This window comes from Emydura macquarii, unplaced genomic scaffold, assembly GCF_026122565.2.
Source record: "Emydura macquarii macquarii isolate MOO-44397 ecotype Brisbane River unplaced genomic scaffold, CSIRO-AGI_Emac_v2 contig_1483, whole genome shotgun sequence".
Taxonomy (NCBI): Eukaryota; Metazoa; Chordata; order Testudines; family Chelidae; genus Emydura; species Emydura macquarii.
In genome coordinates this window covers 20,603,726-20,630,939 of record NW_027131620.1, presented here as the reverse complement: position 1 = coordinate 20,630,939, position 27,214 = coordinate 20,603,726, and the positions used below count along the sequence as shown (strand labels likewise).

Here is a 27,214-nt window from a genome sequence, read left to right as displayed (position 1 = left end):
GAAACAAAGAACCTCCACATGAAATAATGCAAAATAATTACACAGGTGTAATTAAATCAAGCTGTTCAACATGTATTTTAAAGAGCAACCCACCCCCAAGAAAGTTTTCAATTGGCAAAAAGACAACTCTAAATTTGATCAAAAAGTTTCTGAAGGAACATTTTTCTGTCAATAATGCTGATTCAACAGAATCTAAAGGTTCTGTGGGAATGTGTCAGTGTCCGTCCACAGTTTCGATGGAAACCAAGTTGGGCATTTTTCAAAACTGTTCCATTCGGCAAAACAAGTCACATTTTGAAACAGAAAAATTTTGGAAATATGAAATTTTCCACATGACAAAGAGTCTGGTTTCCACAAAGCTCTACTCAAGTTATCCTTAAAATGCAAGTCTCATTTTTTTTTTTAAAAACAGGAGTGAGTACTGGAAATCGCCTTGCGAAACTGACAGATTCTCTTGTCTCCCTGCCTACTGGCATACTGGCTCAGTTTTGCAAGAGCAAAAGGTTTATGACTTTTTATCATTCATTTTCTTCCAGATTTTGCTACTGTTTCCATAAATGCATAGACCAGGGATTTATCTCATGTGACCTGCATCCTCTCCCAGCTTTCTCAAAGTCTAATTGAAATCAGCTGAAGAGAAGCTGCCTAAAGCTCAACCCAGACTAGGAGGAGATGCTGGTAGGATGAAGGAAATGCATGGAAGAGCTTGATCCCTGTAACATCCCCTGCTATTGGGGGCATCTGTCAAGAGGTTTATTAAGTCTGTCTGTATCTTTGGAGCTCTTTTATATTCAGTGCTATAGACTTCCAAATAGCCACAGTGGCCATGAATCTAATTTCCATGTCTGACTTGGTTAAAGATTGTGCCCTATCCCACAGACCTTGCTACCGTAATCCTGCACTTTCATGACTGCTTTATTGCAACTCCGACAGGAATGAAGCCACAGCATGAAAGAGTGTCAATTGGTACAAAACCAGAGCAGCTTGTTTTCTTAGCAGCACAGGTGATTGTTAACACATCACATCATGGACATGCTGATATTCAAAACCCTGCACAATGCTGGCTTCAACTACATGAAAATGCCCCCTCCCTCCTTGACTACAATTTCCCAAAGAGATACCATGATTTCCACATGAAAAATGAAACTCACCCAATAAGGGAAACAGCTCTCAGGAGCTGGTACTGGACCATGGAACTCATTCCTGTAAGAGATACCAACCACAGATGCCGACCACTGCATTCATAACTGCACACAAAACTCATTTGATTTGGCTTCCCCTCAAATCACACATGCTCAAACAGCCATTTAAAATAAACAAGTTATTCTACTATAAGCTATAAAGGAAAATACAGATGGTTAATTATAAATACTCAGAGGCGACTCATCCTATGATGATGGGAGCTATAAAAGGTAGATCAAAAAGGTTGCGGTTCAGTATGGTAAAACACCCTGAATTGCAGGCACTCATCTGGGCCTTCTTTGAACAATGTGCACCATTTGGAACAGCAAAGCAGGGCACAAGATCTCCCAAGATCAGACTCTGAAAATTTCTACTTCTACTGAGTAGCCAGGTTTAGCAAGGGTTTGCCAGGGGGAATAAGGGGATGAATCTCTTCACATGGTCACAAAGGAGCTGTTGGGCATTTCCCAGAGTTTCTGGGCTCCTCCTCCCCTTGGACTGAAGATCCTATCCACTGCTGAATCATAAAAAAGGCCCTGAGTCATTTCAAGTTCACCCTTTTATGGCAAAAGCCCTTTCTTTGTCTCCAAGCCTCTGGAAAACCCAGCTTCAATCAGTCTATGCAAACCTCTCTAGGAGGTGGTACCTCTCTGGAGTTGTTAAGTCTCAGTGATTCACTTTAATCACCTCCCACTGGTTTTAGTTCCTGGAGGCGCTCTGGTAACCCACGTCTCCACAGAGTAGAACACAATCATACCTAAACTATTCACAGATTTAATACAATATGGTTCCCAAGGATAGTGCATGGGATTGCAATATTGGTCTCCTTCCAAACCTGCTGGGCAGATAAGGAAAGGAAAATTCCAAATACCTAGGCTGTGCACACAAAGACCACAGTCCCTCCAAATCAAATCATCACACAATGGAAATGGCAGCAGGCTCTCCATGGTCATGAAAGAAAAGGAAGCGGGAGTTGCCCCTCAACTGCCTCCAATTCTGTCCCAAAACCAACATTCAAAAGTTCACCAAGAGCAAGGGAAAATTAAACATCCTTTCACAAGCCTCAGGAAGGGGTTCACGTCAGTGTCCATACACAATTTGGGAAAAGATGGAACATACAGAAACAGATCTGAATCTATATTAAACATGCAGCTAAAAGGTATTTCTAAGAGCAGACTGAGAGCTGGACTGTTTTTATTTGGCTTGGAAAAGTTCAGATACTTTGGATAATAAGTAGTAGCTATCTATCACAGGTAGAGCAATACAAGACTATTTGGTCTATCTACTGAATAGGAATGGTGCATCCTGTATCTACATATATTGGAAAATTATATAACTTAACACTCTTGGAGCACCTTAGAATACTGGATGCTAATTGTTATATAAACACTAAGTGAAAGCATCATATGCACCACCTGCATCCTGTAACTCTTATGTGGAGCACCTTCATGTTCAGAAATATGGTCTATATACCACTAATAAATAGCATTTTACTGCTAATAATTCTTTAACACCCACCACCTTTCATCTGAGGATCTCAAGGACATTAAAATAGTCAGGATTTGGGAATACTGAGACATAGAGGTTGAGAATTTAAGTGTGAATTCAAGGGTCGCTTGTCTATCTAGACATTGATTGATGGTGTTCCTTCCCCCTTTATTTTGCTGAGGAAGAATAATGGTCAGAGAATTGCAGAGCGGAGAATGGGGGCGTTACCATCTTGTTTGTTTAGTAATCCAGGATGGTGGTTCCTGTAGGGGAAAATTCAGAGCTTGCCATTTTTTTAACTTCTCAGTTATTTAGTTATTTTTCTGTTTTGGGGATTCTTGCTCATATGGAATGCAAGTAAGAGTGAATGCAATATGGATGGGGTATGAAAGGTAGTTGCTATCTTCTTTCTCTAGTCACTGCAACAATTTTTTTCCCCAAAAAAGCACAGAAAAGGCTTTGTGGACCTCCCCACAGTGTAAGGAGATAGAGTAGTGCAATGCTATTGGCGCTCAGTTCAAGTTAGGAAGAAAGATTACTTTCTTGTAATAAAAGGATCTCTTGCTTGAGTTTGTTTTCTCCTTCCCTGAAGACCTGGTTATGCAGTAAGTCAGAATCCAGGTAAAGAATAAAACTATCAACTACTTCCTAGCTACCACCACCTATTAGAACTGGCTTACCCAGGTATATAGCTAACTGGAGGTCGTGGCTGTTTCTAATTAGCAGCGCTTGAGGCAGCCTGGGACTTCTGCTGACCACGTAGCAGGGGTGGCCAGGACAGGCAGGCACTCCAAAGAGGCTGGAGATAATTCCGGAGAAAAAATGCCAAGGACTGATTACAAAGCTAGTTTCTTCTTCTTTCTTTATCCTCCCACACCCTCAGCTACATAGGGTAACCACCAGTTTTTGCCATTTACTAGCGGTGGTTCACTCTTGGGTAACTGCCAGAAGTTTTATGGTGTGTCTTGCTCAGTTTTGATTTTGGCATATTTCTGAATCTTAAACAATTTCTCTCCTCTTGTTCTGGAGCCTCTTTCTGCAAATCTAGCCATACCCTTGGCTACTGGCACAAAATCACACAGGAAAGGCAGTGGCAAAGCCAGGTTAAGAACAGCTTACCTCTTCTGCTCTATCTAGACAATTCTCCATCCTTGCATTAAATTAACGGATACTTATTCCTCTCACTTGGTTCAATATAGACACAGTAATAGGCAACAGTTATACATCCATTAAAGATGAGCTCAGATCATCCCACCCTAAATTTAGATGATGACATTTGAATCCAGATGCAAACTTCTTGACTACACTTGCCATCAAATTGAGTGGCAATCGACAGGAATAGCTTGCGTATCTCCTGTCAACTTCCTAACTCCTACTTACCCTGGTGTCTTCAGTTTGCTGCGCCGACGGGAAATGAACTCCCGTCGACGCAACATTACTTCACCTGGCAGAGGTGAATTAATAGCACCGATTTCCAGATCGATTGAGCAGGTCTCCACTTTCGCTCAATCGATCCGGATAAATTGAATTTGCCACCGTCAGTCTAGACATAGGTTTGCCTCAGGAACAGAGAATGCCCATTTGTATTTACATAGCACTTTTTAACTGAGGAATTCACAGTAAGGATTCAATCTCAACACCTGCATGTGCTAGGGAAAGTAGTAGTAGTATACTCATTTCACAGATGGCTAACCTGAGCAGCAGTCACTAGAAAATATTCTCTGCTGCTTCTGTATAGAAACAGAGGTGTCATTAAGAAAGCATGAAATACAAGAGGTTGGGTAGTACTGACAGATAAGCTGTCTGTGCAGTGCAGGCTCTGAGCCGTCTTCGCAAACCACGTACTCATCTTGCATACTGTAGCTCAAAATTTCCACATGCACAACTCATACACCCACAATGCTCGATGAGCGCTCACACAGATATGGGAGCACAACTCCACTTTGTGTTGAATATACGCTTGAAAATTGAGCATTGTGTGTAAAGGATGCCTCAGCCACATGTTAAAGAAAATGATTTCTTGTCCCAGCTCTTTTCATCTGGAGAGCTGAATGGAAGGAAGAAGAAAAGGGTCTCCTTGAAAGACTCTACATCATTCTCCCCATTCCTTCACATCACACTGATTGCTAAGGTATTTTGAATGGTGGATTCTCTCCTCCCAAACCAGTTTGTGGAATCATTAGCTGGAATGAAAAAAGGAAAAGCCAAGTTTAAGAAAGATCAGGTGTGGCAGAATGGTGAATGGCTGAAATCTCTTCTCCCCCTTCACACCATCACACATCCATCTAACGAGTAAAACGGTGTACTCCATTAACTAGCCCATTAAACAGTCTATGAAATGAGGAATCTAAGCAATTAGCTGTCAGACCTAGACTTCAAGGAATGGAGCACTCTATTTCCCCAAGTCAGTGGAGCAAGCCAGAATAAACAAGCTGAAGTGGCTTTCTAAGCCAGCCAACAGTAGCAGAGCTGTTCTCACTCGTGAGAGTAATTTCTGACACAGCAAAACCTTTATAGACAGTTCATACAAACCACATTACCCATGTCTGCATGAGGAGGTCAGATTAAGCAACCTCATTACAAACCATAACAAATCTACACTTCTCATGATACTGTGCATGCAAATTCTAAGACAATCTAATTTCACGTACTGAAAAATACACAAAGAGAGATAGCAGCCAACCCTAGGGGGAACCCTCATTATCGCAGCTCAACTGACACTGTAGGTAGTGCTGGCACAAGAGACTTTTTCCTGTACCCAAGGTGATAATTTTGAAGATCTTGATTAATACGCTTTACTCAGGCAGACAAATCCAAATCTATCCAGCAGCTTTTGAAATCTGGGTGACTCAGATAGGGATTTTCATGTATTTCACTTACTTATCTGAATGTTATTATGCATAACAGAAAAAATGTTTGAAGAATAATATTAAAACATAAAATGCATGTAATTCCTGAGCATTCCTGACCTCATCACCTGAACAGTTTATGATAAGTGACTGGATTGAGTTTTCCAGATGATAGAAGTGGTGCAATACATGGCTATAATTTTTCAATACATCATTTCACTCCCAGAGTCATGCCTGAGATATATGGATTCCCATCTCACTTTCTTGATGCACTTGCAGTTCTTAATCTGTTGTATTATTGTGTGATCATGGGGATATCAAGCTAGTTGTAATGAATACGTTAAACCTGAATATCCTGGGGTAGAGAACTATCCTTTAACCAAGGAAATGAAAATATAGGTGCTTGGAAGAGTTATTTTCAATTCCATTTCCTCCATTTAAGCCTTTTATTACATATAAAATCACTGGAAATCTGTGGGCATCCTGCTTGCTGTATTTATCAAGGACACTAAGCCTTCTTTCTTGTGCTACACAATTCACCCTTGTTGACCTCCCAGGACATGCATGCTTTGTTGTCAGGTGTGTGCATTGCTCTACCCCAGAATCACAGGGTGGGAGGGAGGAAGAAAGCCAGTGATGTTGTAGTTCTTGAAAAAAAGTGAATAATTATTTTACCAGCATCTACACCCGCTTTTCCCCATGCCCAAACTCTGCCTAATTCAGCAGCTGCTTTTCCTCTCTGCACATATTCTGTGCCGAGTGGTGTCTCTAGAACACATTGTGGTTTCTCCAGAGTGGTTTCTCTTTCCCCAGCAGTGCAGCCTACTTTGGAGTTCTCTCACATCCTGCCACTACTGGAGTGAGCTGGACCTGGATTATATCAGCACCCTAGATCCCTCCCACTCCCAGACAGGCTTGGCTAAGGATTAGAAATTAATTGGAGCCATCTGCACCACATCCTAGTTCAAATTCCTGGACTAATCAAACTTCGTACAGCTACTTCTTGGGTTTTCCCTTCCGTTTTTCCTACTGACCGTTTACTTTGTTATGTGGCCCTGTGTGTGCACTTTATGTCTACAACCAGCTGTTCATAAGAGTATAGATTTATTTTTAAGTGTTTAAATAATTGCCATGCTTTTCACAATAGAATCTCTTGATTCTGCCTCTTTTTTTTCCATGCATGTACTATATGGAGAAGACATAGTGGCTCAGATCACCAGTACAGCCTTCTCTGAGTGGTTGCTGGTGAGTTAATAAGTTTAGGATGAAATTACATAGTGACAAGCAGCACTGCTGAAGAGGGCTTGAGAGGAAATAACAAGCAAAGCTCCTAAAAAGAAACCATCTCTGCCTCTCACCACGCTGAAGGCATCAGCCTCGAGTGCCTAAAGAACTCAAAATATAACAATGATAAAAGCAGAGCTGTCCCAAATATCACATCAGAGATTATAGACTTTATATCTGTGTTGACTAACCAAACCCTTGGAAAAGCAACTAAAGGAAGTCGGAGGAGAACCAGAAAACATGCTAGGCAGTATATAAAGGGCTTTGTCAAACATCTCTACACATGTTCTAGTAGATATGGAACAGAGATCAGAATTGAAAGAATTAACATCAAACAGGGGCAATGCAATGAGGGAACTTTACGCAGAGCAAAACTCAGGAGAACTGGGTAGAGCAATCTAGTCTATACTCACTGCAGTATTTCCTGATTATCTGTTATCAGATGTTCTGACTCCCTCATACCAAGTTACTCCAGTCCTCTACCTAGACAGGCTGGTACACAACTAGAATCAGCAGACAAACAATAGCCAGATAAGCAGTCAGGGGGCTTTGTGGAAGTATGGGAGGTCAATTCAGAAACGCTGATTTTAGAAATGAGCTTAAGCCCTATTCCATCAATTTTTCCTCAAAGCTTAGTGATTTCTCACCACGCACTTTTATTTACTCCACACTGTACCCTAACCAAAGCAATAATTGCTACCCTTTGGTACAGTGACTCGTAACTGCACACAGGATGCTGGAATGGATCTGACAGGTGCCCTACACAGTGACCAATAAGCCCTAATTTGACTTTTTTGAGAGGCTTGGCTATGGGTTTCTCATGTTTTTCCACAATAATCTTCTATGCCATTTGTGATTTGAGCAAACCTGTGGTGATTTGTGATTTTGCAGCAGAATTACCTAAAATGTGTTATTGAGACAATGAATAGCAAGTCTGCAAACCCAAAAAATATGCCTGTCTAAATCCATGCAAAGCAAGACTTCCCATTTCCACACAGCTGTAAAGTTGAGGCACAGAAAGGATAAGTAAAGTAAATGTAGGTGGTTAGCAAGGCCACCCAGCTTGTCAAACAGAGTTGAAAATAGAACTCAGGAGTCCTGACTCTCCCTTCCTTGTTCTAACAGACAACAATACCAAGGCGAAGAAAAACCAAAACAAAATACTTACCTGAACCTCTCAAATCATTTCTAAACCACAAACACTCCATAGTTTTCAGATAGCAATCTCCCATCAAAAGAAAAAAGTGATGTATTTTCTATAGAGTGGTGACAGCTGTTTAAAAAACATATGTTATTTACTAATATCCTCTACTGGATGAAATAGTCCTGCCTTGTTCATGTGCACAGAAGCTCCCTGTATCAAAAGATCTAGAAGCTGCTTATTTAGCTCCTTAAATATACGTTTATGGAACCATGATGCCCCAGTCAGCAAAACACCTTAAGTGCATGCCTAACTTTAAGAACATGCATGATGATGCCTTTTGCTTACCGCTTAACAGCTTTCAGGATCAAGCCCAAAAAGTGCAAGTTGTCTTCCTGGTGCTGCACGTACAACTGTAGTCCATAGATAGTTGGGCTATATTTTGCTGTACATTTGTTCTAACTGTACATAATACATACAGACCATTTGATTTCTTGTATAACATGTTTCATATGATGGTCTTGGAGACAGTTATATAACTTGAGGATAAGGCCACTGAGCCAAACAGTATTGTAGGCTGAGGAGAGGTCGCTAAACATGGCACCACACTTTTGGTTGGATTCGAAGGCTGCTTCAATATAGTCTGTGGCTGCAAAGACCTGACCTTCTGTTCTTGCTGAAGCCAGTCTGCTCTTTAGGTAAGGCCTGCTCAATTTGTGGCTCAATCCTGTTTAACATTAAGCGTTCCATAATATTAAATGGAACTGACAGGAGGGAAATGGGACGGGAGCTCTTTGGATCATGGTTTGGTTTAATGTGGTTTCAGAATGGCAACAATGCTCTTTTCCACAGATGGAGAAATTTTGCAATGCAAAAGCAATGCAACATGAAGTCCCTCAGCTAGTCTAAGAGTAGAGGACCTGCATGGGTAAGCTGCTTGGGGCGTATGTTGTCAGGCCCTGGTGTCTTCCTGGACTTGAGGGTATCCAATGCAGATTTGAATTCAATACAAATACAAGAAACACAAACATACAAATGTGTAATACAAGAAATCACCACCAATTGTCGTTTCCACATCATAGTCAATGGACAGTCCAGTCGGACAAGGCTCCTAAAAAATGATGTCCCACAAGGGTCAGTCTTGGCCCCTATGCTCTTCAACCTCTTTACTGCTGACTTTCCATACACCTCAGCTATGAAGCTCGCATATGCTGACAACATGGTCATTCTCTACTCCAGCAAGTCCATTTGAGGACAGGCAACAGATCTTAGAAAGGGACATCCAAGCAATGTATACCTATCGTCATCAGTGGCAGCTTCGCCTTAACATTAAAAAAACAACCTGCTCAGTCTCCCACCTGAACAACAGGGAGGCAAACAAAGAACTCATAATCCGACTCAACAGATTGTCCCTGCCATTTCCAAGCACCCCAACTTACTTAGGGGTAAAGCTGGACAGAACCCTTTCTTTCCACTACCATATCAATAGAGTGATAGCGATAGTGGCAGCCTGGATCAACCTGCTGTGGAGGCTGTGCAGTTATAACTAGGGTGCGGATTTCACAACCCTGTGCTCTGCTGCTCTGGCACTTGTGTACACTCCAGCAGAATACTGTGTGTTTGCTTGGGGCAGGAGTACACATACACCTAAGCTGGATACACATCTCAATGCTGTCCTGTACATTATCAGTGGATGCCTATGCCCCACACCTGAGATGGCTAACTGCAACCAGGCAGGCAGCATTCAAAGCTGCTAAAAGCCTACTCCGTCCCCTTCATTAAAGGATCCTCCAGCCTCTGCCGGCTCAACACCTCAGGAGCCACAGGCCTTTCATAAGAGTGGCTCAGGCCTTCATTCAGGCAGATAATGGCCAAAGCTGGAGTGAATGGGTCATGAGCCAGTGGAAGAAGGAACACCACCCTGGCAGATGGCAACAACTGCCTCCCATCTCCACCTCACCCATAGGCTGCAGCCTGCCATGAAAGCAGTAGACCCGCTTAAACCACCAAAGGATTGGTGTCGGTCGCTTCAACTCCTGCATGCACAGCTGGGACCTTTGTGCTACTGCAGCCTGTGAGTGTGGAGAAATACAAATAGCCAACCATCGTGTGGAGGAATGCCCCATCAACCGCCGTGAAGGAGGATGGGTCTCCCTCAACCTCCTGACCAACACCACACTGGATTGGCTGAGGCCTGCCACATACAATTGCTGAATGAATGCTTGAATAAAACTCTACACCACATGCAAGAAGACAGACTATTTGAAATATTATTAAACGGGCCAGAATTCGTGGCATTTAAGGTAAGTGGTAACGATGTAATTTGAGTGTCTTTCCAATATAACTAACAGTTTATTCAAAGTTCTGTAGGTCCTTAAGATTTTATACTGTCCTTACTCAGGCAAAACTCCCACTGACTTTAGGATTTCATCTATTGTCACACAGTTTCTTTCTGTAGTTTTTCTTTTATTTCACTCAGAGTAAATATACAGGGCAATTAAAGACTGTTGTACAAAACTGTGGTAATGTACTACATGTGTAACAGAGATAGACCTTGAGGTAAGAATTAGAAGAGCACCCGAATCCCACAGAAACTTCAAAACACTGTAAAAGGCATATAATTGAATGATATACATTTGTCTTCTTCGATTCTTTTGTTTCTGGAATGTGTGAAGAAAGCAAGTACATGTTTTGTCAATTATTTAAGACTTACTCCAGCTGATACAGAAGCCTGGAATATCTCTACAGGTATTAGCATAATCAGCGATGGCAGAAAGGATTTTTATGAATACAAGCAAGGTATTATCTGTGTATAAACTTGTTGCCATAATTTAAACTCAGACATTTGTTTCATAAAATCACCACTAAGGATTGCAACTATTTTACTGCTGCTCTAATTTTGTTAGAAATCTAGGATTGCAGAAGCAACAGGATTGCTTTATATAATTTCATTGGCTAATTTACTTCCTTAGATGGAAGCCTGCCATTCCCATTTAAATCAATGGGATTAATAAATTTATTCAAAAGCAGAATGTCCTTCTATATTTATCAGACTATATTTATGCATGTAGTAGGAGTTACTCTTTTCTTCCCCCCTCCACATCCAAAGAAAAAAACACCACCTTTTAAATCTTGCTCTTTGTTCAAGCAACGTGATTGTGAGTGAAAGAGAAAGAATGTGAGAGACAGAGCATTAGCCTAAATCTAGAGAGTTTAGGGACAAGACGGTCAATTGAGCAAAACTTCAATTACAGACTAATTTAATGTAGACCCAAGTACATTATTGCAATTCAATAAACATCTCTTTAAAATTAAGTGATTCCAATTGGCTTTCATTTTAGCTGTGTGCACGCATTAGGAATTTGTTTTTATCCACACCAAAATTAGTTAGATTCTTTCAGACGCACTGATCCATGCAATCCCAAAGTGACATGGGACTAACCTCAAATCAGCCACTGAAAAATTTACCAGATTAGAAAAAAGGAGCAAGACTTGGCAAAATAATACTTTATCTTCCTTCAACTATCTCTCCTTATCAGTTCTCCCACCATGATGCCTTCTTGATCTAGGTGTCTAGGTGCTTGCATAACCCCAAGAATGAATTGATCAGCAGTTCTTCTGCTAGATGCTCCATCCATCAGTATTTAAAACTTGTTCTTCCAATCATCTCACCAGCAAACATTGTTGATCAAGAGACTCAAGCACCTCCCTAAGGTTTGCGATCAATATTTGTTTCTTCTGGAGGCTTGCCTTATTCCTTTCTGAATACAGAACACTTCTAGATACAACCACCTATAGCTGTCTAAATCCATTTCAGACATGGATTACTTATTTTACACACTCCACATTTGATCCTGAAAGGTGCCCAGCACCCACTCCCATTGATCTCAATGGGAATTGTAAGAACTCAGTGCTTTGTGGGATCAGCCCCTTCACCTCTTGTACTTTGAGTACCCATCATACTACTCAGTGGCAGAACCAAGTCTAGAACTCAGGGCCCCTAGACACCTTGCCTTGGGCTCAGTCTCCACACCACCCTGCCAAAGACTGAAGACCCGTGTCACTCTCTGGGTTGCTACCCCACACATATTCCATTCTTCAAGGGATATGACATATGGGCCAGTCTCATGGAAGGCAAAGTCAGTCCCGATACCATTTGCTACACATCAGCCCATATGGTTTTCCACAAAGTTATGCATTTCAAGCAAACTCAATGCTAGCAGCTAAAATATTTTGCATTCAGACTCTGGCTACCTTTATTGAATTTATTTAAATATTCCCTCCTTCTATTATAAATATAATATTTTTAATCAAGTATGATTAAAACATTTAAATTTTGCACCTAGCCTCCTGGCAGTCCCCCAATTTTCTTTCAGAGAGAATTCTGGCTGTGAATCGGTTTTTAGCACAATCCTTTTAAGGGATTCTGACACTGTGGTATATTGTACCTGGGGCCAGACCAGTGCAATAAGTCAGCATGATAAATGACAATCTACCCAGTGTATCTTTTGTGCTCTGAGCCTACCCTGTTCCGAGCTCTTTGGGCAAAGACTGGCTGTATTTTTTGTTTTGGGCAGTTCCAGGCACACAGACAAATGAGTGATAATAGATAGCACTGGAACAAAGACATGGCTGCAGACCTCCCCAATTAATATAGTTGCTGCTGCGCACTTCAGGGCAGCAGATGAGCCCACCATGACACCATTCACATTGCAGCAAAAAACACACCATGGCACCATTATAGGATCTTTTGTGCCTTCCAAAATATTGTAAGGGAACAAAGCTGAAAATCTAGAGATGGCCAAACTGTTTGGTGGAAAAAATAAAGCATCATTAAAAATATTTTAATTATGTCTATTATACATATTTATAAGGGATGATAAATAGGGTTGTAGCCAGAGAAAGTTTCCCTTCTTCATTCAGTTTTTAAAAAGAGGACTGAAACTCTTATGTAGCTTATACCCACTATTTTGCTTACCTTAAAAGTGCTATAAACTAAACTAATGAAGGTGGCAGATCTTCAGGATTGTAAATATTACACACAGAACAGCTGCCATTTGGGAGAAAAAAGTGCTATGTACACACACACAAATGTATGATACATATGTTGTTGGGTTCATGCCACCTACCTTTCACAATTAATTCTGCATAGTTTGAAACTCCAGAGCCACCGTCTGAGCGAATGACACATCGGTATTTGCTAATGCTGCGCTGAGAAGTGTCAGCTACGCTGACTGTAGCAGAAAACCGTCTGTGGTTGACCACCCTGGTGACCATCAACGCAGTGTCCCTTCCATTCCACTGCTGCCAGGGAAACCAAGAATAAAACAAGCGGTGAAGATGTGGCTGTAGAGCATATCTGTAAACTACCGACTGGTTTTTGTTCTTTATTATACTTTATAGTAACACTGTAAAAAGTAACCTTTTAATTTATTTGCATCTACAATGTTAGAATTTATATTGGTGCAAGTGTCCATAAGACCTCCAAGTGTGCACCTATAAAATTTACTGGATATCTGTTTCTGTGCACTCACATGCACTAGTACCCTTGCATACTGATGTGGGGGTTTGCACATGCATTCAAGTTTTGCCATGTATTTTTGGATTGCATTTAACAGCTTGACTCATTCATTATACATATGACAATGGCTAGGTAGGGAGATGATCCATACTTCCAGAGATGCTCATAACAGAATGTATTTGCATGCTTAATTAGTTTGTGCAACTTCCACAACTGAAACAAATAGTGAATAGTTTTTTGTACAGCCCTTTATTTGTGGATGTTGAGATTTGGCATTTTGTTACACACAAATTTGAGGAGACCATTTGCAAAATTTGGATTGAGATCCACATTTAGATTTCAAACTCTCCCAATTTTTGACAATGTTCAGACCTTCCAGGATTTCAGTTCACACTCATTTTGGCTAATCTGGATTAGCAATCTTTCACAACAACTGGAACTGAGGTAAGGGAAAGAACTAGGCAGATATGTGAGTCAGGCTGTGAAAATGTAGCTTCATTTTGCCAAATTCCAGTAATCAGTCATTTTGGGTGATGTCACTTTCATGAAATGCTCCAATTTTGAAGAGAGGTAAACAAGTTCTCACGAACAACAAAAATGCTTTTCCCCCCAAACCCCTGAGTCTGGGGGGGTGGTACATGTTCTTACAGTGCATTAAGGTCAGAAACATTTTTTCACACCTCTAATCATAATGGCAGATGCATCTGGCAGCAAGAATGATTAAGCAAACTAATGATTAAGCAGTTACACATCTCAGAAGGTGTCTAGGCTACAACATAAGAAATTTCCAGATAAAAAAGAACTGCTAGAATAAGGAGGTGTGTGGCACCAGCACAGTTAAAGAGACTTCAGTCATTTTGTATAAAGCATATTACATTTCTTACTGATTCAAATGTTTCTCCCAGACTGATTTTCATCCTTTCAACATTAGACAAAATTATTCCCACCCCCATCTCTTTCCCATGTTTAGAATGCAGCAGAAATTCAAGCTTAAATTTGTTTTAAGTTTTAACTTAATTCCTTAGATTATCACAACGCCTTTGTTAATACATCAGAATATCACAGCAGCTCTGGCAATGGTGCATACATGTCTTCAGAAGGTTCTGGAAATGTAGGGTCTATAATAACAACAACAACAAAAAATAGGGACTAAATTTTGCTCTCAAAACCCTAATTCAGCAAATTGCTTAAGTTCAATTGTTTTAAATGGGACTTACACAGGTGGTTTGCTGAATCCAGACCTCAACTGCACCAGTGTACAACTTCTTTAAGTACAGTTGCCTTGCTCAGACTGAATCTAAGTGTAAGAGTAGATTTTGACCTTTTGTGCATTTAAAGTAAATATAGCAAAAGAACGTCTGATTGACTTCATTGGGATCTTAGTAGTTTAACAGTACAGAGTTTAGAGGAAGAGAAGAATTGTAATATTTAAAGCATCTAAAATAGCTTTAGGTACAAAAAAAGTTGTAATATTAAGATCTAGTATCTGGAGCACTTTGAGGGCTAAAAATAGTTAGTTTCTCTCCGGGGGAAGCTGGGTTTCTAGTTTGCTAAAACTTCCATTTCTAGCCCTATAGACTGTGAAGTTCAGATCTTAAGTCTGTTTCTGTACCCAGACTTCTGGTACAACCAAGCAGAGCTATGGTGCAGGACATGTGGAGGGATAGGACTTTTTACTCCCCAGATCCTGGAGCCAATTGGGGGTTGGGTTCAATCCCATAGTAACACAGAGCAATCCATGTGCTGTGGGGGGAAAGCAGTGGGAGTTGGAGCAAAAGGTGTAGCCAGCTTTGCACCAGCTGGGTATTCAACCTAAGGTAAATCCCTAGCTGCCCCATTAGGGCAGTTTTTCAACTGCTTTGTCTGCTGGTCCTCAACCATAGGTCAATGCGGGGGAGTGGATGGGAAGAGAGGATTCCACACAAGGTGGAAACATTTTTGATTTTTAAAACTGATGTATTTATTTTAGTGGCAGGTGTTTGAAGCTAGTTGGCCATTTGGACTGTTAGGGTAACTCTCAGGGGAGATGTGTAGATGGCAAAGGGCAAGTGAGATGATCCAAGGTACCTGATTATCATTTTTTCTTAGCACGGTGACAATGCCTAGAAGCAGCAATAAAGTTAATAGCAGGACTCAGTCACGCCATCGTTGACTAATATGAATAAGACCTATTCCTATGCAAGATCATGACTTACTCATATTTGTTACATTTTCCACTCTGGCCACCTGCAGCACTGTCTCAAACTCTGAATCACAACTTTAACCAGCTTCTTCAACTAAGTCTTTTGGAATTTTGCCCCCCTCTGTCTCACCTCTTCCCCACCGCTACTCATTTTAACTACGATGGTTAGAAGGAAAGACCACTTGATTAGACTTCATGGCACTTTACCTGCAGCCAGAGTTTGTCGTGCTGAGACCACTTCCCCCCAGCGATGCACTGGAATGTTGCATTCTGTCCCACGTTGACCTCCACATTCTGCAGACGTAGGAAGTGAGGCGCTTTTCCTAACAAGAAAAAATCAAGGTATTACCCAAGTAGAGCGTGACAGTAATTGACAATGCTATGCAGCCACAGGAAGATCTAGAATCAGCATATGAGAGAAATACCAGATTTCCCCATGGACAAAGTGACTTCACAAAGCAAAGCCAACTTTAATTATTTAGCATGGAGAGATTGATCTTATGTGATAAGGACAGATGGATCATGTACCACTTTGGCACAATAAGAAAGTGCACTAAGTATCAGTTCTACAATAGAAGTTCACAATCATTTCTAACCAGCAGAGTTTCATTATTATTTGCTACAAGGCAAAGAGCAATTCCTTCTGTGAAATGGGAAAATGTCAAGATTTAATGGGTCAAAAATTCAAACAGTGAATTTGCAGTGTGTGATTGACTCAAGCAAGTTTTCCCAGCCCTTTTTCAATTTCACTAATTCTGAAGCAAAACCCCGCAGTTTCAGATCTCTATCATTTCGCTGTTAGATTTTAAACGTCCATTCCCTTATTCACCAAAAACAAATCCAAAAAAAAATCCACACACACACCATGACAGTTGACTTTCAGAACTGAGCAACAAGGCCAGGCTGTTCCATGTTTGAAAATTAATTTAGGGGAAAGTAAAATGTTACAAGTTGAGCATACAAGGCTATGAACTTTATAATATTCCAGCTGACCATTTTTTAATGAAATTCACCTGTGTAGTTTGCCAGGACAAAGCTTGAATACCACTTCAGTCCTCAGCTAGACCCTTTGTGCTGTTCTGAATTTTATTCTGAGTTTACTATTAGTTTAGGATGTATTTTAAAAAGACTGACAGATCAGTGTACATTATTATGACTACACCTTCAATAGGCCATGTCATTTCACAGACCATACCCAGCTATGTTCCCAGGCAACCTCCATTAAGTAACTGAAAACGGGGGTGGGCACCTATAAGCCTTTATATATGCTGAACAGATAACAGCATCTAGATATCAATTTACATGTACATACACAGGTACAAGCAAATTTGGCAGACAATAACAAAGGCCAGTTGAAAAGTTGGTGCATTGTACATACATGTCTGTACTATATAATATAGTGTTTGTCATTCACTTTGATTGCCAACAGCTCAACCCACTGACCTAAAATATCACTGTATCACCCCCTCTTACAGCAGTTGTGTCAAAGTCTATGGACAAACCAACCTTTGGCTGGAAGCGGGTTATGCAGCCCTGTCACTTGAAACACCTGAAACCTTAGCACAAGTAAACAACCTGCCACAGCAGACGTTAGAACAGCAGAGTGTCTGGATAATTGAGATATCTAATTTTCCCCTTTAGTGCATCATTTGGGGCCACTTCTTTGCACGTCTACTGATTTTTAAGCTTGTGTCTGCCACACTTAAGCTATGAAAAAAAAGTAAATTGTGTGAAAATAAGGGTTAATAATTTCAAACCCCTCCTCAGCAGGAGTATCCCACCAGTGTTCTGAGTAATAACAATTGTCAAATGAACATGGTTCACAGAACACATAACTGATATTCCAAGGTAGCTTTTAGTCCTGGACCTCTGTGGGTGACCCTGAACAGCAGAGGGGTGAAGCATTAGAAAAGACTGCAGAGCATTTATAGTTTATAGAGAACATTACACTACACAGATTGAAAAAAATCCCCCAAAATAGAGTAAGACGTGCATGGTTTAGGCCACTTTTAACCACTATCAGTCTCTCTTTTTAAGCTTCAGCTGTGTGGAAAACTTAAAAACACAAGTATAGCCATACTGGGTCAGATCAATGGTCCATATAGTCCCGTATCCGGTCTTCTGACTTTGGACAGTGCAAGATGGTTCAGTGGGAATCAACAGAACAGGGCAATTTCAAGTGATCCATCCTCTGTCATCCAGTCCCAGCTTTTGGTAGTTGGAGGTTTAGGGACACCTGGAGAGTGGGGTTGTCACATCAAGTTCAACTCCATCAGTGCAATTCTAGCAGCCGGATCCTACAGTCACTGAAGTGAATGGGAGTTCTCCAGTTAAGAACCCAGGATTTGTCCACTGATACAGGCCAAGTTGTGACACAGGTCTGTTTAAAGTAAATAGGAAGAAGGCAGCTAAAGGCCAATTCTTTCTGAATATTTACAAGGGAAAACATTTTTCCTTCTACATTTAGCAAGGCACAAAGTGTTTTAGTTGTCAGCTGTGGGCAATAAACAAACATCCAGAACATGAGGGGACTGGAAGGCTCAGAAAGTGATTAAGCTTTTAGGGCCAGATTTTCCAAGCTGCTCAGCAGGCAGCAATTCCCACTGAGAACAGGAGCTGTGCATTGTTGAAGATCTGATGCTGAACAGGCGAGTTAGGTCAGCGAAGTATGATATTTGCAGTGCTGCTGTTTCGCTACATAGATTTCATGCACATAAATAATGGCGTCAATTCAGGAAAGCACCCCTATTCAGTAAAATACTTAGGTATGTACTGAACTTCAAAATGGGATTTACACACATACTCAAGAAGTGGGATTAGGCACCAGCTTGAATGCTTCACTGAACTGGCAGCAGAGACAGTGTCCTCTTTTTCCCTTTTTAAGGCCAATAACTTTCTTGTCCTGTAGCTTCCTCATGATGGTATAAGCAGACTCCTTGCTACTGAGAGGTATCAGCCAACACGCTACTCGATGTCAGCACACCATTTAGGGGATTTGTTTGGATGCTGCCAATCAGCTGCAACATGTGGTTCACATTGATTGTAATTATATTTTAATGAGGCAAATGCACCCAAAGGCATAGGCAACGGGCACATGTTATAAATATACATATAATACAGTTATAATGGCAATTATCCATATCTTAGCTATCAGAACTGCCCTGTTATATTAAATTGGATCATGTCCCTTGATGTCTATCACATTACATGTTAACTGTAGGAAGCCACTATTTGAAAATTGCAATTGATCCCTGTTGTATGCAGCTCACTGAGGTGACGGTAAATAGATATATGATCAATGTGATTTCAGTGAGTGTAGCAGCTGTACAAACCTACCTGAAGCCATGAATTGGTGCAAGGAGAGGTGTAAAGCACAGTAAATGGAGTGGATGGTTTGCTGCCTTTCCAAGTATGACCGGGTAGATAGAAGACACTACTGTAGGAGCTGTACATGCAACATTAGATCACGACTACCAGAACTGAGGTGTCACCCAATGGTGCAATTCAATCCCAAACTCTTCATTTATTCAAACACTAAAAGGTCTGGGAGCAGTTGAGGATTGCTCAGGAGACCATGAGTCTCAGCTCAGTTAACTGAATTGTTTGAAGGGGAAGAGCACACGAGGCATGGCTTGACTCATTAAAGGGCATGAAGTATCTTATAACATTTAAGAAAGAGATTTAAAAACATTTCACTTAAAGTAGCTAAACCAAAACTCTGGATCTGCACAAACACAGCGAAATTTCAGATCCGGGCCCTGGGACTTAGCGCATTTCAAAGAAAGTAGAAAAATCCAAATAGGACACATCACATTTGGATGAAATTGGGGAAATAAATACAGCAGTAACCAGCTTGCACAGTGAAATGGACTTGCATTAAATTCTCTGTATAAGCTCAAAAGCGTGTCTCTCTCATCAACAGAAGCTAGTCCAATAAAAGATATTACTTCACTCACCTTGTCTCCAGACCACAGGAAGTTGAACACTTTGAAAAATGATACATATTCTTTAAATACCTTTGTGGAACTGCTGAGTGGGTTTACAGAAGATAGCTTTAGGGAATCTCTTCTATTGAGTGAATGTTGCACTAATTTGTTCACATGCATTCTTTTTTTAAGTTAACTGTACTATCAAAAAACCTTTCATTCTTCCCCTTGAATGGTCTGAATAAGAGCTAATGAACAATCAGAGCTTTATAATAACGGGAAAAGATTTAAACAGACATTTTGGCACTGGCTGTAGATTAAGAGCAGTGCTGCCTGTTGCACAACTTGCAAAATTATGTATTTATTCAAGGCTGATTGCTTTCACTCTGTAAGCGTTTTGGGAGGATAAAAGACGATGTTTTAGAGCTGATTGAACTGGGTGAATTGCTCCGTCAGACTGCAAACTCTGATATAACACATTAAACATGGCTAGAGAAAGAAAGAGTGCTTACTGCATGGATGGGCAAGGACCCTTACTTCATCCACAGCTATGTACCCCGGATGTCCCTTCAAAGACACGGATTCAAATATCACCTGAAACACAATGAGAAAACCTTTTCTTACAAACACTAGCTGCAGCAGTCATTTTAGTGTTTGCCCCCTCCCACCCAACCCAAATGCCTGAATCATTTGGGATTCTCTGACTCTGTCATGGGTGGGGAAGAAAGACCTGTTCAGTGCGCACACACATATCAAGATGTACTCTCAATTTTGGAATAGAGACCCACCTGAGCTGGGATTCTGTGCCAATCTGAGGCCCACTCTGGAAAGTCAATAGAAATGGAGGTGTTACAGATCCTAGAAGTGGAGGTATTACAGAAGTGTTACAGATCCTAGCAAGTGGCCCCTCAAGGCTACTCATTAGGACTCCTGTAAGGGGAATCCAACCCTCTGGTCTCGATTCCTTGGCGTGTTTTAAGCCCCTGAATCCTGAACAGAGTCCAGCCACTTCCTCAATATCAGGGTTCCTAGACATAGTCTCAGGGCACAGACCTGTTGTCTAGCACCCCATCCTGAGAACCAGAACCCGCTGTCCAGCTGCCTATCCTCTTTGGGAACAGGAGGGGCCCCTCAGGCCCATACTTAAAACACACCCTCTCCCCGAACTCCACCCCAATGTTGTGAAATTTCTGGATTGTGGGTATGCAGCAGTTGTAAAACAGTCACCACTCTCACTCTTTGCACAGAGCCTACAAATTTGCTCTTTTATACTTAATCCTGTAAAGCACAAGCGTACAGATCACACAAACAACAAGACTCTTTAACCACACCATCCCTCACTAGCTCACCCTTCCCTTGCAAGCCCTTGGGGCACCATCTGGGTCCAGGAAGGCAGACAGAGCATCCCAGGCCTTATTCAGGCTGTTACATACTGACTGGCCTCTTTCCCTTCCTTCAGCCAGCCTATAGGACTTTGCTGTCTCCTGCCCCATGCTTCCTCTTCCTGGCTGGCTCCCCTGTTTCTATGTGTTTCTTTATTTAAACCCCTCTTGGTCACCTGGCCTCTTTTGTCCTGGTAAATTTCCACTGCTCCTAGCCTTCCCTCTTCCTTCTGAGGGATAAACTGGACTGGATTTTCCAAGGCCCCAGCTCACCCATTGTTCACAGGTGAATAAGGTAACGGAGTCCTAAGCACCCTCACTGTCTCTGTCAGGTGTCTACCTGCTACGGGAGCTATCTGCAGGGCTAGATCCACAAACGTATAGGCATTCATGATACAGCTGTTTTTTCATAATACAATTTCACAGTTTCAACCAAAATTCAGAAGTTGTACCAAGTCCCAAATAGGACACAGGACATGGTTGACTGATGTCTTTCATATGCTCCTTAGCTGGGGAATTCAGGAGTTCTTCATGAGCAGGATTCCCCCAAGTAACAACAAGCCCTGCATGGATTCTTCTGGAGGAAGAAACTTGATTAGGCTTACATGCAATTACTATGCAAACAAGAAAACTATAAAATCACAGCAATGCATCCTGGTCTCCAGCTGCTGGATTGCAATAAAAATCTTCTATGCAGGTAGACACAGAGTAGTTTCAGCCCTTCCTTAATCAAACCAACACAAATGGAGAATGAAATACTGTTCTAAAATATGATATATAGTATCTCTACATGTGCTGTATCTTAATTTTTTTAATCTATCCTCATGGAGGAGAGGATGTGTTCAGAAGAGCTCTTTAAGAGTGCCATATCATATGGCAGTGAAAATGACCAAGCAATTTGGGGCTGCCCACGCAAAGACATGAAGTTACATAGCAGAGCAATAATGGGCTTTTTCTGTAACTCTGAGAATGCTCCTGGAATACTGTGCTCATGTTTTGGATACCTCATTATTAGACAAGTGTAGACAAACTAAGGGTTCAGAGAAAAGCTCAAATAAAAGAAAAACAAGCCAATGCAATTTTTTAGGAAAAAGAATTGAATATGTACAATTTGCGTAAGAAAAAGCTAAAGGATGGGGTGGGCAGTACAGAATTGCTTGCAAATATCTGAATGGCGTATAAACAACAAGGGAAAGGAGAAATTTGGCATGGTATGACTGGGATAAAGATAAAGGATAATGCAGGCTGAATATCAGTAACATCCTGAGAATGGGGTCTACTAGGTTATAGAATAGTCTCTTTCCCCCAAACGAAGGGGTGAAAGTGCCATCCTTTAAGCTATTTTATCTAGATTCTGCCAAGTACTAGAAGAGCATGGAAGTAAGTGGTCATCACTGGCTGGTGAGAGGATCAACTAGATCTAAATTTCCCCCCCATACACACACACACCCCAAATACCCATATGATCTCATAAATAGAAACAACATTTTGGTGTTCTTTTTCATCATCAGTCTTTATTCCGACAGTGGTAACTCCCTAGTCGTCACAAGATTACCTGAGCATGGTTCCAAGGAATGCATGAGTAATGTTGATAGATTCCACTTTCTGGAATGTATTTACCAGTGTGATCAGATTACACAGCTGCTATTAGAGATGAAATCTAGTGCTGCTCTGAGGCCAATACAGATTGCTTGATACAGTGATGTGCAGGCTTCAAGAAGTTCAGTTCAGATAAAAACCCAAAATGCTTAACCAAAGTTATCTGAACCTGTTCAGATAGGCAGAATCAAGTTGGATCCCCTCACAAGAAAACCTATTCTGACTGCGTCTCCATCAGCATGACTATAGCTGGAGCTATTTGGAAGAGTGAAAAATAATGGAAAGGAATATTAATTAAACTTGTAAAGCATTGGCAACACAGATTCAAGTTTCAGTTTAGGGCAAAGCATGGGTGCATTCTTATTCAGATTCCTATACCTACAGGTAGTTGTATGAGTTGTGGGATATTGAGGTGGGACGACTTAGGGTGGTGAATAATGGAAAAAAGTATTTGAATTTGTTGGCTAATTATACATATGCTCATGAATTATTCAACCAGTTCTATGAGGGGAAAAAAAACACTAAGAATTTGAGAATATATTGTGAAACTCAAGTGATTAGTCTAGGTATAAGAGGGTGAAATTCACCCCTGCACACAGGCTCTGTGCCTGTTCCCAAATACTATTGAAACCCTATCTTGAGAACCTCCGTGGAGCAGGCCCTTCTGCTGACTCTCTGTTTAGAGGTGAATTTCACCCACAGAGAACTTTTTTATTGATAGAAAGATAAACAGCTCCATTTTGTCAATACTTCATCTCTTTTCCATTTGCTACACTTCATTTGATATGCGGTCAGACATTCCAAGAGCTGAAAACCCAAGACAGTCATCTAGAGCAAACAGTCAGTGGCCTTCTGTAATCAAATAGCATTGGTTTGTTTTGCATTAGGGGTCCCAAAACTTTATTTCTACCTCCTTTTTTGTGGAAGAAAACACTAAACTTGTACTACTCCTAGTATACCAAGATCACACAAAAATTAGACCTTTTGAAATAAAAGTCCTGAAAAGATAGATTCAGCAAAAGCATTGGAAATTGTGTGATACATAAGAACAAAGGGAGCTAAGGATTTAAGATAAGAAAAGATCAATAAATAAATTTAGGAGTGGCATTTAAATACATAGGAGAGTGGTTCCCAACCTTTTTGGCTCGAGGGCCACAGATATCACTGTTACAACCCTGAAGGGCCACCAGTCTCTGCCAGAAGCCCTCCCGCATCTCCACTGCAGCCAGACAGAAGGAGTTCAGCAAGGAGGTTGCCTCCCTCCTCGTTGATCTCCCATCCCCCTGGCTGCAGCAGGGAAACCACATTTGTCCTGTAGCCCTGTGCGCTACATCTGGGGCCTTAGGTAGTGGCTCCCTCCTGCAGCCAGGAGATCAGTGCTCTCCTCCCTCTGGCTCCAGCATGGACCCCAGCATCTATGGACTCAGGTGGAGCTCTTTGCTGTGCTCCCTGCTACAGCCAGAGCAAAGGAGTGCCCATCCCCTTGGCAGCAGCAAGCAGCCTGCACCAGTCTTTTAGCCACATGGCAATGCATTCCGCCTGGGTCCTTAGGCAGCAGCTCCCTTCTGCAGCCAGTGGGAGGGGAGCCCCTTCAAAAGCCCCCGATGGCCACTTTTGGCCCTCGCACCACAGGTTGGGAACCATTGAGTTAAGGAATAAACTACCTAAGTACAGCAGCAACAGGAGAAATTGGTGACACCAGTTATTGAAGAGTTAGGCAAATACCTGAGAGAGAAAAACCACATACTGGAGTTATGCATGCACTTTTGAAAGAGGAAAGTCTTCTTGATGAGCCTCCTACTGGCTTCCTAGTCCTATAGTGTCATGCAAGTCCATACTGTGGGAACTCTTGCTTCTTCTCTTTAAAATGAACAAGTCATTCAAGAAACATTGCACCAGTCAGGAAGATGACTCAAAACATTTCTGCAGCTTCTTTCAAACTTAGGTTGCAAACTGTAACCTTAATATTGTTTTAATTTTTAAATACACATGAGGAAGCTAGGTTCATCTGGAAAATAGTCTGCCCAAAAGGAACATTAAACCATATTATCAGCTTATGTACTCTTCCACTGAAGCAAACTTCTCCAGAGCCCAGATTTCCCACCTTCAAGAAAAGTCTTCTGAGAAGGATTAGACATTTCCATTAACGATCAGTATCTGGCAAAAGCAAAGGCTAGTGAACATAAGCTTCTGTGGTCTACTGTTGACTATCCAATGTGTATGGTACACTGTACAGACACTTACTGAGAAAGATAACTCAGTATAACTACTGCTTACTGAGTTAATAGATGAGAATCAACCTCACGCATTCTGCCGTCCGCCCCATGTTTCCCACCCCCTCAATGGTCAATCTACAGAACAGAATGGAGGAATCTTTCAGTGCTGGCAAGCCTGCTTCAGAAGAGGTCTCACTCCTTGCCTGCCTGCCACCCTGAATTCTTCATGCTCTAATTTCTTCCCCCAAATCCAAGCTCTCCGAACTCCCTTCTCCCTTCGCACTGCACCAACCTAGACCCCAGCACCACAAGAAGAGATCAAATGTTCTGGGAGGCAGAGAATTGGGGCCCAGGGGCCTGAAGGAAGCTGGGAAGCATGCTAATTTAAAGGCCCAATTCTATAAATCTAACATGGTTTTTTTTTTCTTACTTTGTTTGAATCCCAATGGGATTCCTGACTCATTCTAAGAGTTGCAGATTTCGGTCCTTAATGCTGTTTTGCATTTTAACCAACTGCTCAAAGTTTAACATAGAAACAGACAAAACACAAAGCTTTACACTTTTGGAACCTTCTTAAATGCTCTTGAGAATAGTAAAATCCAAGCCATTTCATACTTCTTTCCCAATAAACAACCTTTACATGCCAGTGCTACTATATACAAACAGTGTCCATGTTCACAAAGTAGCCTGGTTCATCTGTTGTATTACAACTGTTTTCTTAAGGCATGGATCAATAATGTTCCCTGCTGTACACATCACACTAGCTTTTTCTGGCAGACTCCAGACTCCATGCTTTTGATGCATTCTGGAGCTTAGCTCATCTTTACGGCAAGCAATTATTGAGTTATTACATGTATAAACTCTCTCCCTGTCCTCTTATGGCTTTTTTCTCACTATGCTAAACACATTCAGGCTGGGAATCCAAGTGTGAAATTCTAGGGGTACCATTACAAATCTCTACCATGCACATAACAGGATGCCTTTATAACTGGATAATTCATGTGAATCTTGTGCAAGCTTGCCTGCACTGCAAACATGACCTCAGGAAATCGACTTGGTTACCAGTATTCAGATATTCAGTATTCAGAGAGAGAGAAAGAGTACCCACCTGCTGTTGTCAGCCACTCAGCTGTGGAATGCTATCTGCCTTTTGCATAACCTCTTCTACAGTAATTCCTACCCTCTTTGTGCCTCTGATCAGCAATTTATTTATTTCTTCCCCTCCTACAATGTGTAGTGGGCAGTTCCTTGCCATTCATTTTTGTCTCCGATAGAACAGTAAAAGTGTCCTGCATTGCACTTACTTTTTCATAAGTGAACTCATTTACTGCAATTAAGACCAAGAAACTGCATAAAAAAGAGTTTGGAACAGGCCGCATGATAGCGCAGTAAACAGGTGGCTGCAAAATTAGTGTGGCAAAATATAATTGAAACCTTCAACTTTGTCGTTTAAAATTATAACTATAATGAGTTTCTCCTGGAAAAATCAGCAAGAGCCCAAAGCATAGCTTGCACGTTCCTAATAAAAGTTTCACTTATCTTAGCTCCTAACGTGGCATACTGGTGCTTCTGCATAAAAAAAAATTGCAATGGTCCCTTTCCACAGCCCAGCTACTCTGTGATCTTACAAAGCCAGCTGACTCCCAACTCCCCACCGGACAGCACTGCAGCTGCTCTCTACATCTGCCTCTCTTCTTTGGATGGACAGCTCCTTCTGGCTAAATAGTCTTGAACCACCCACTTCCTTGTTCCTCTAGTGAACCATTACAGAAGAGCAGAGTGCTACCTGCACTTGAGAATATAGAATTCATCTGCTTAAAAATAGTCCTTTTGTTGTGAAAACCTTAGCTAACTGATGAGACAACAACTATAAAATTCCAGCCACATCCCGGACTCGATCAGCATTTCTAACATCTTTCACCCAGGCAACTGTCTCATGTCACTGAAAAACCCCTGATTAACAGTTGATGGATCCTGGTGGATTACATTAAATCTCCCAGTAGTCCTTGATACACTTAGGTGTTGGTAACAAGACAGTAGCTCCCGGTGGGGCTACTCTTAAATGAGTGCTCAGCCTATATCACATCCAGGTTAGGCTAGTGCAATGTTCTCCTAATTGAGTGAAACTGATGCAGGAGCTTGAACAGCAGCAGAATGAGACTGTCCACTTGCTCCTTGTGGCAGGATGTTATGTTATGTCCATATGGTCCACAATCTACAGAATGCCAGAAGGTCAAAGCAAATAGTTTAAATTTTCTATTGGTATATAACACACCTTACAACCTAGGGCTTAAGAAACTTGACTGGTCTTCTCCAACTCCATATCCCTGCCCATCTGAGGTTGACTGCTGGGAAAGATCTGTTCTTATTCTCTCATTTCAGAAACCAGGACTGGGACAGGATGCAATGGGTTTGCTGCTCTTAGTCCCATTCCCATCGGACAG

General features: G+C 41.4%; 1 protein-coding gene across 1 annotated transcript in view; it reads right to left on the bottom strand.

The window, feature by feature from the left end:
- PTPRT (protein tyrosine phosphatase receptor type T) overlaps nt 1-27,214 on the bottom strand; it is a 618,875-nt gene that overhangs the window by 375,830 nt on the left and 215,831 nt on the right. Inside the window, exons 4-6 of the mRNA XM_067554415.1 lie at nt 20,086-20,167; nt 15,855-15,970; nt 13,074-13,248 (exon numbers count right to left, since the gene is read on the bottom strand). Coding sequence (XP_067410516.1) covers nt 13,074-13,248; nt 15,855-15,970; nt 20,086-20,167 — 373 coding nt within the window. The remainder of the gene's footprint in view (nt 1-13,073; nt 13,249-15,854; nt 15,971-20,085; nt 20,168-27,214) is intronic.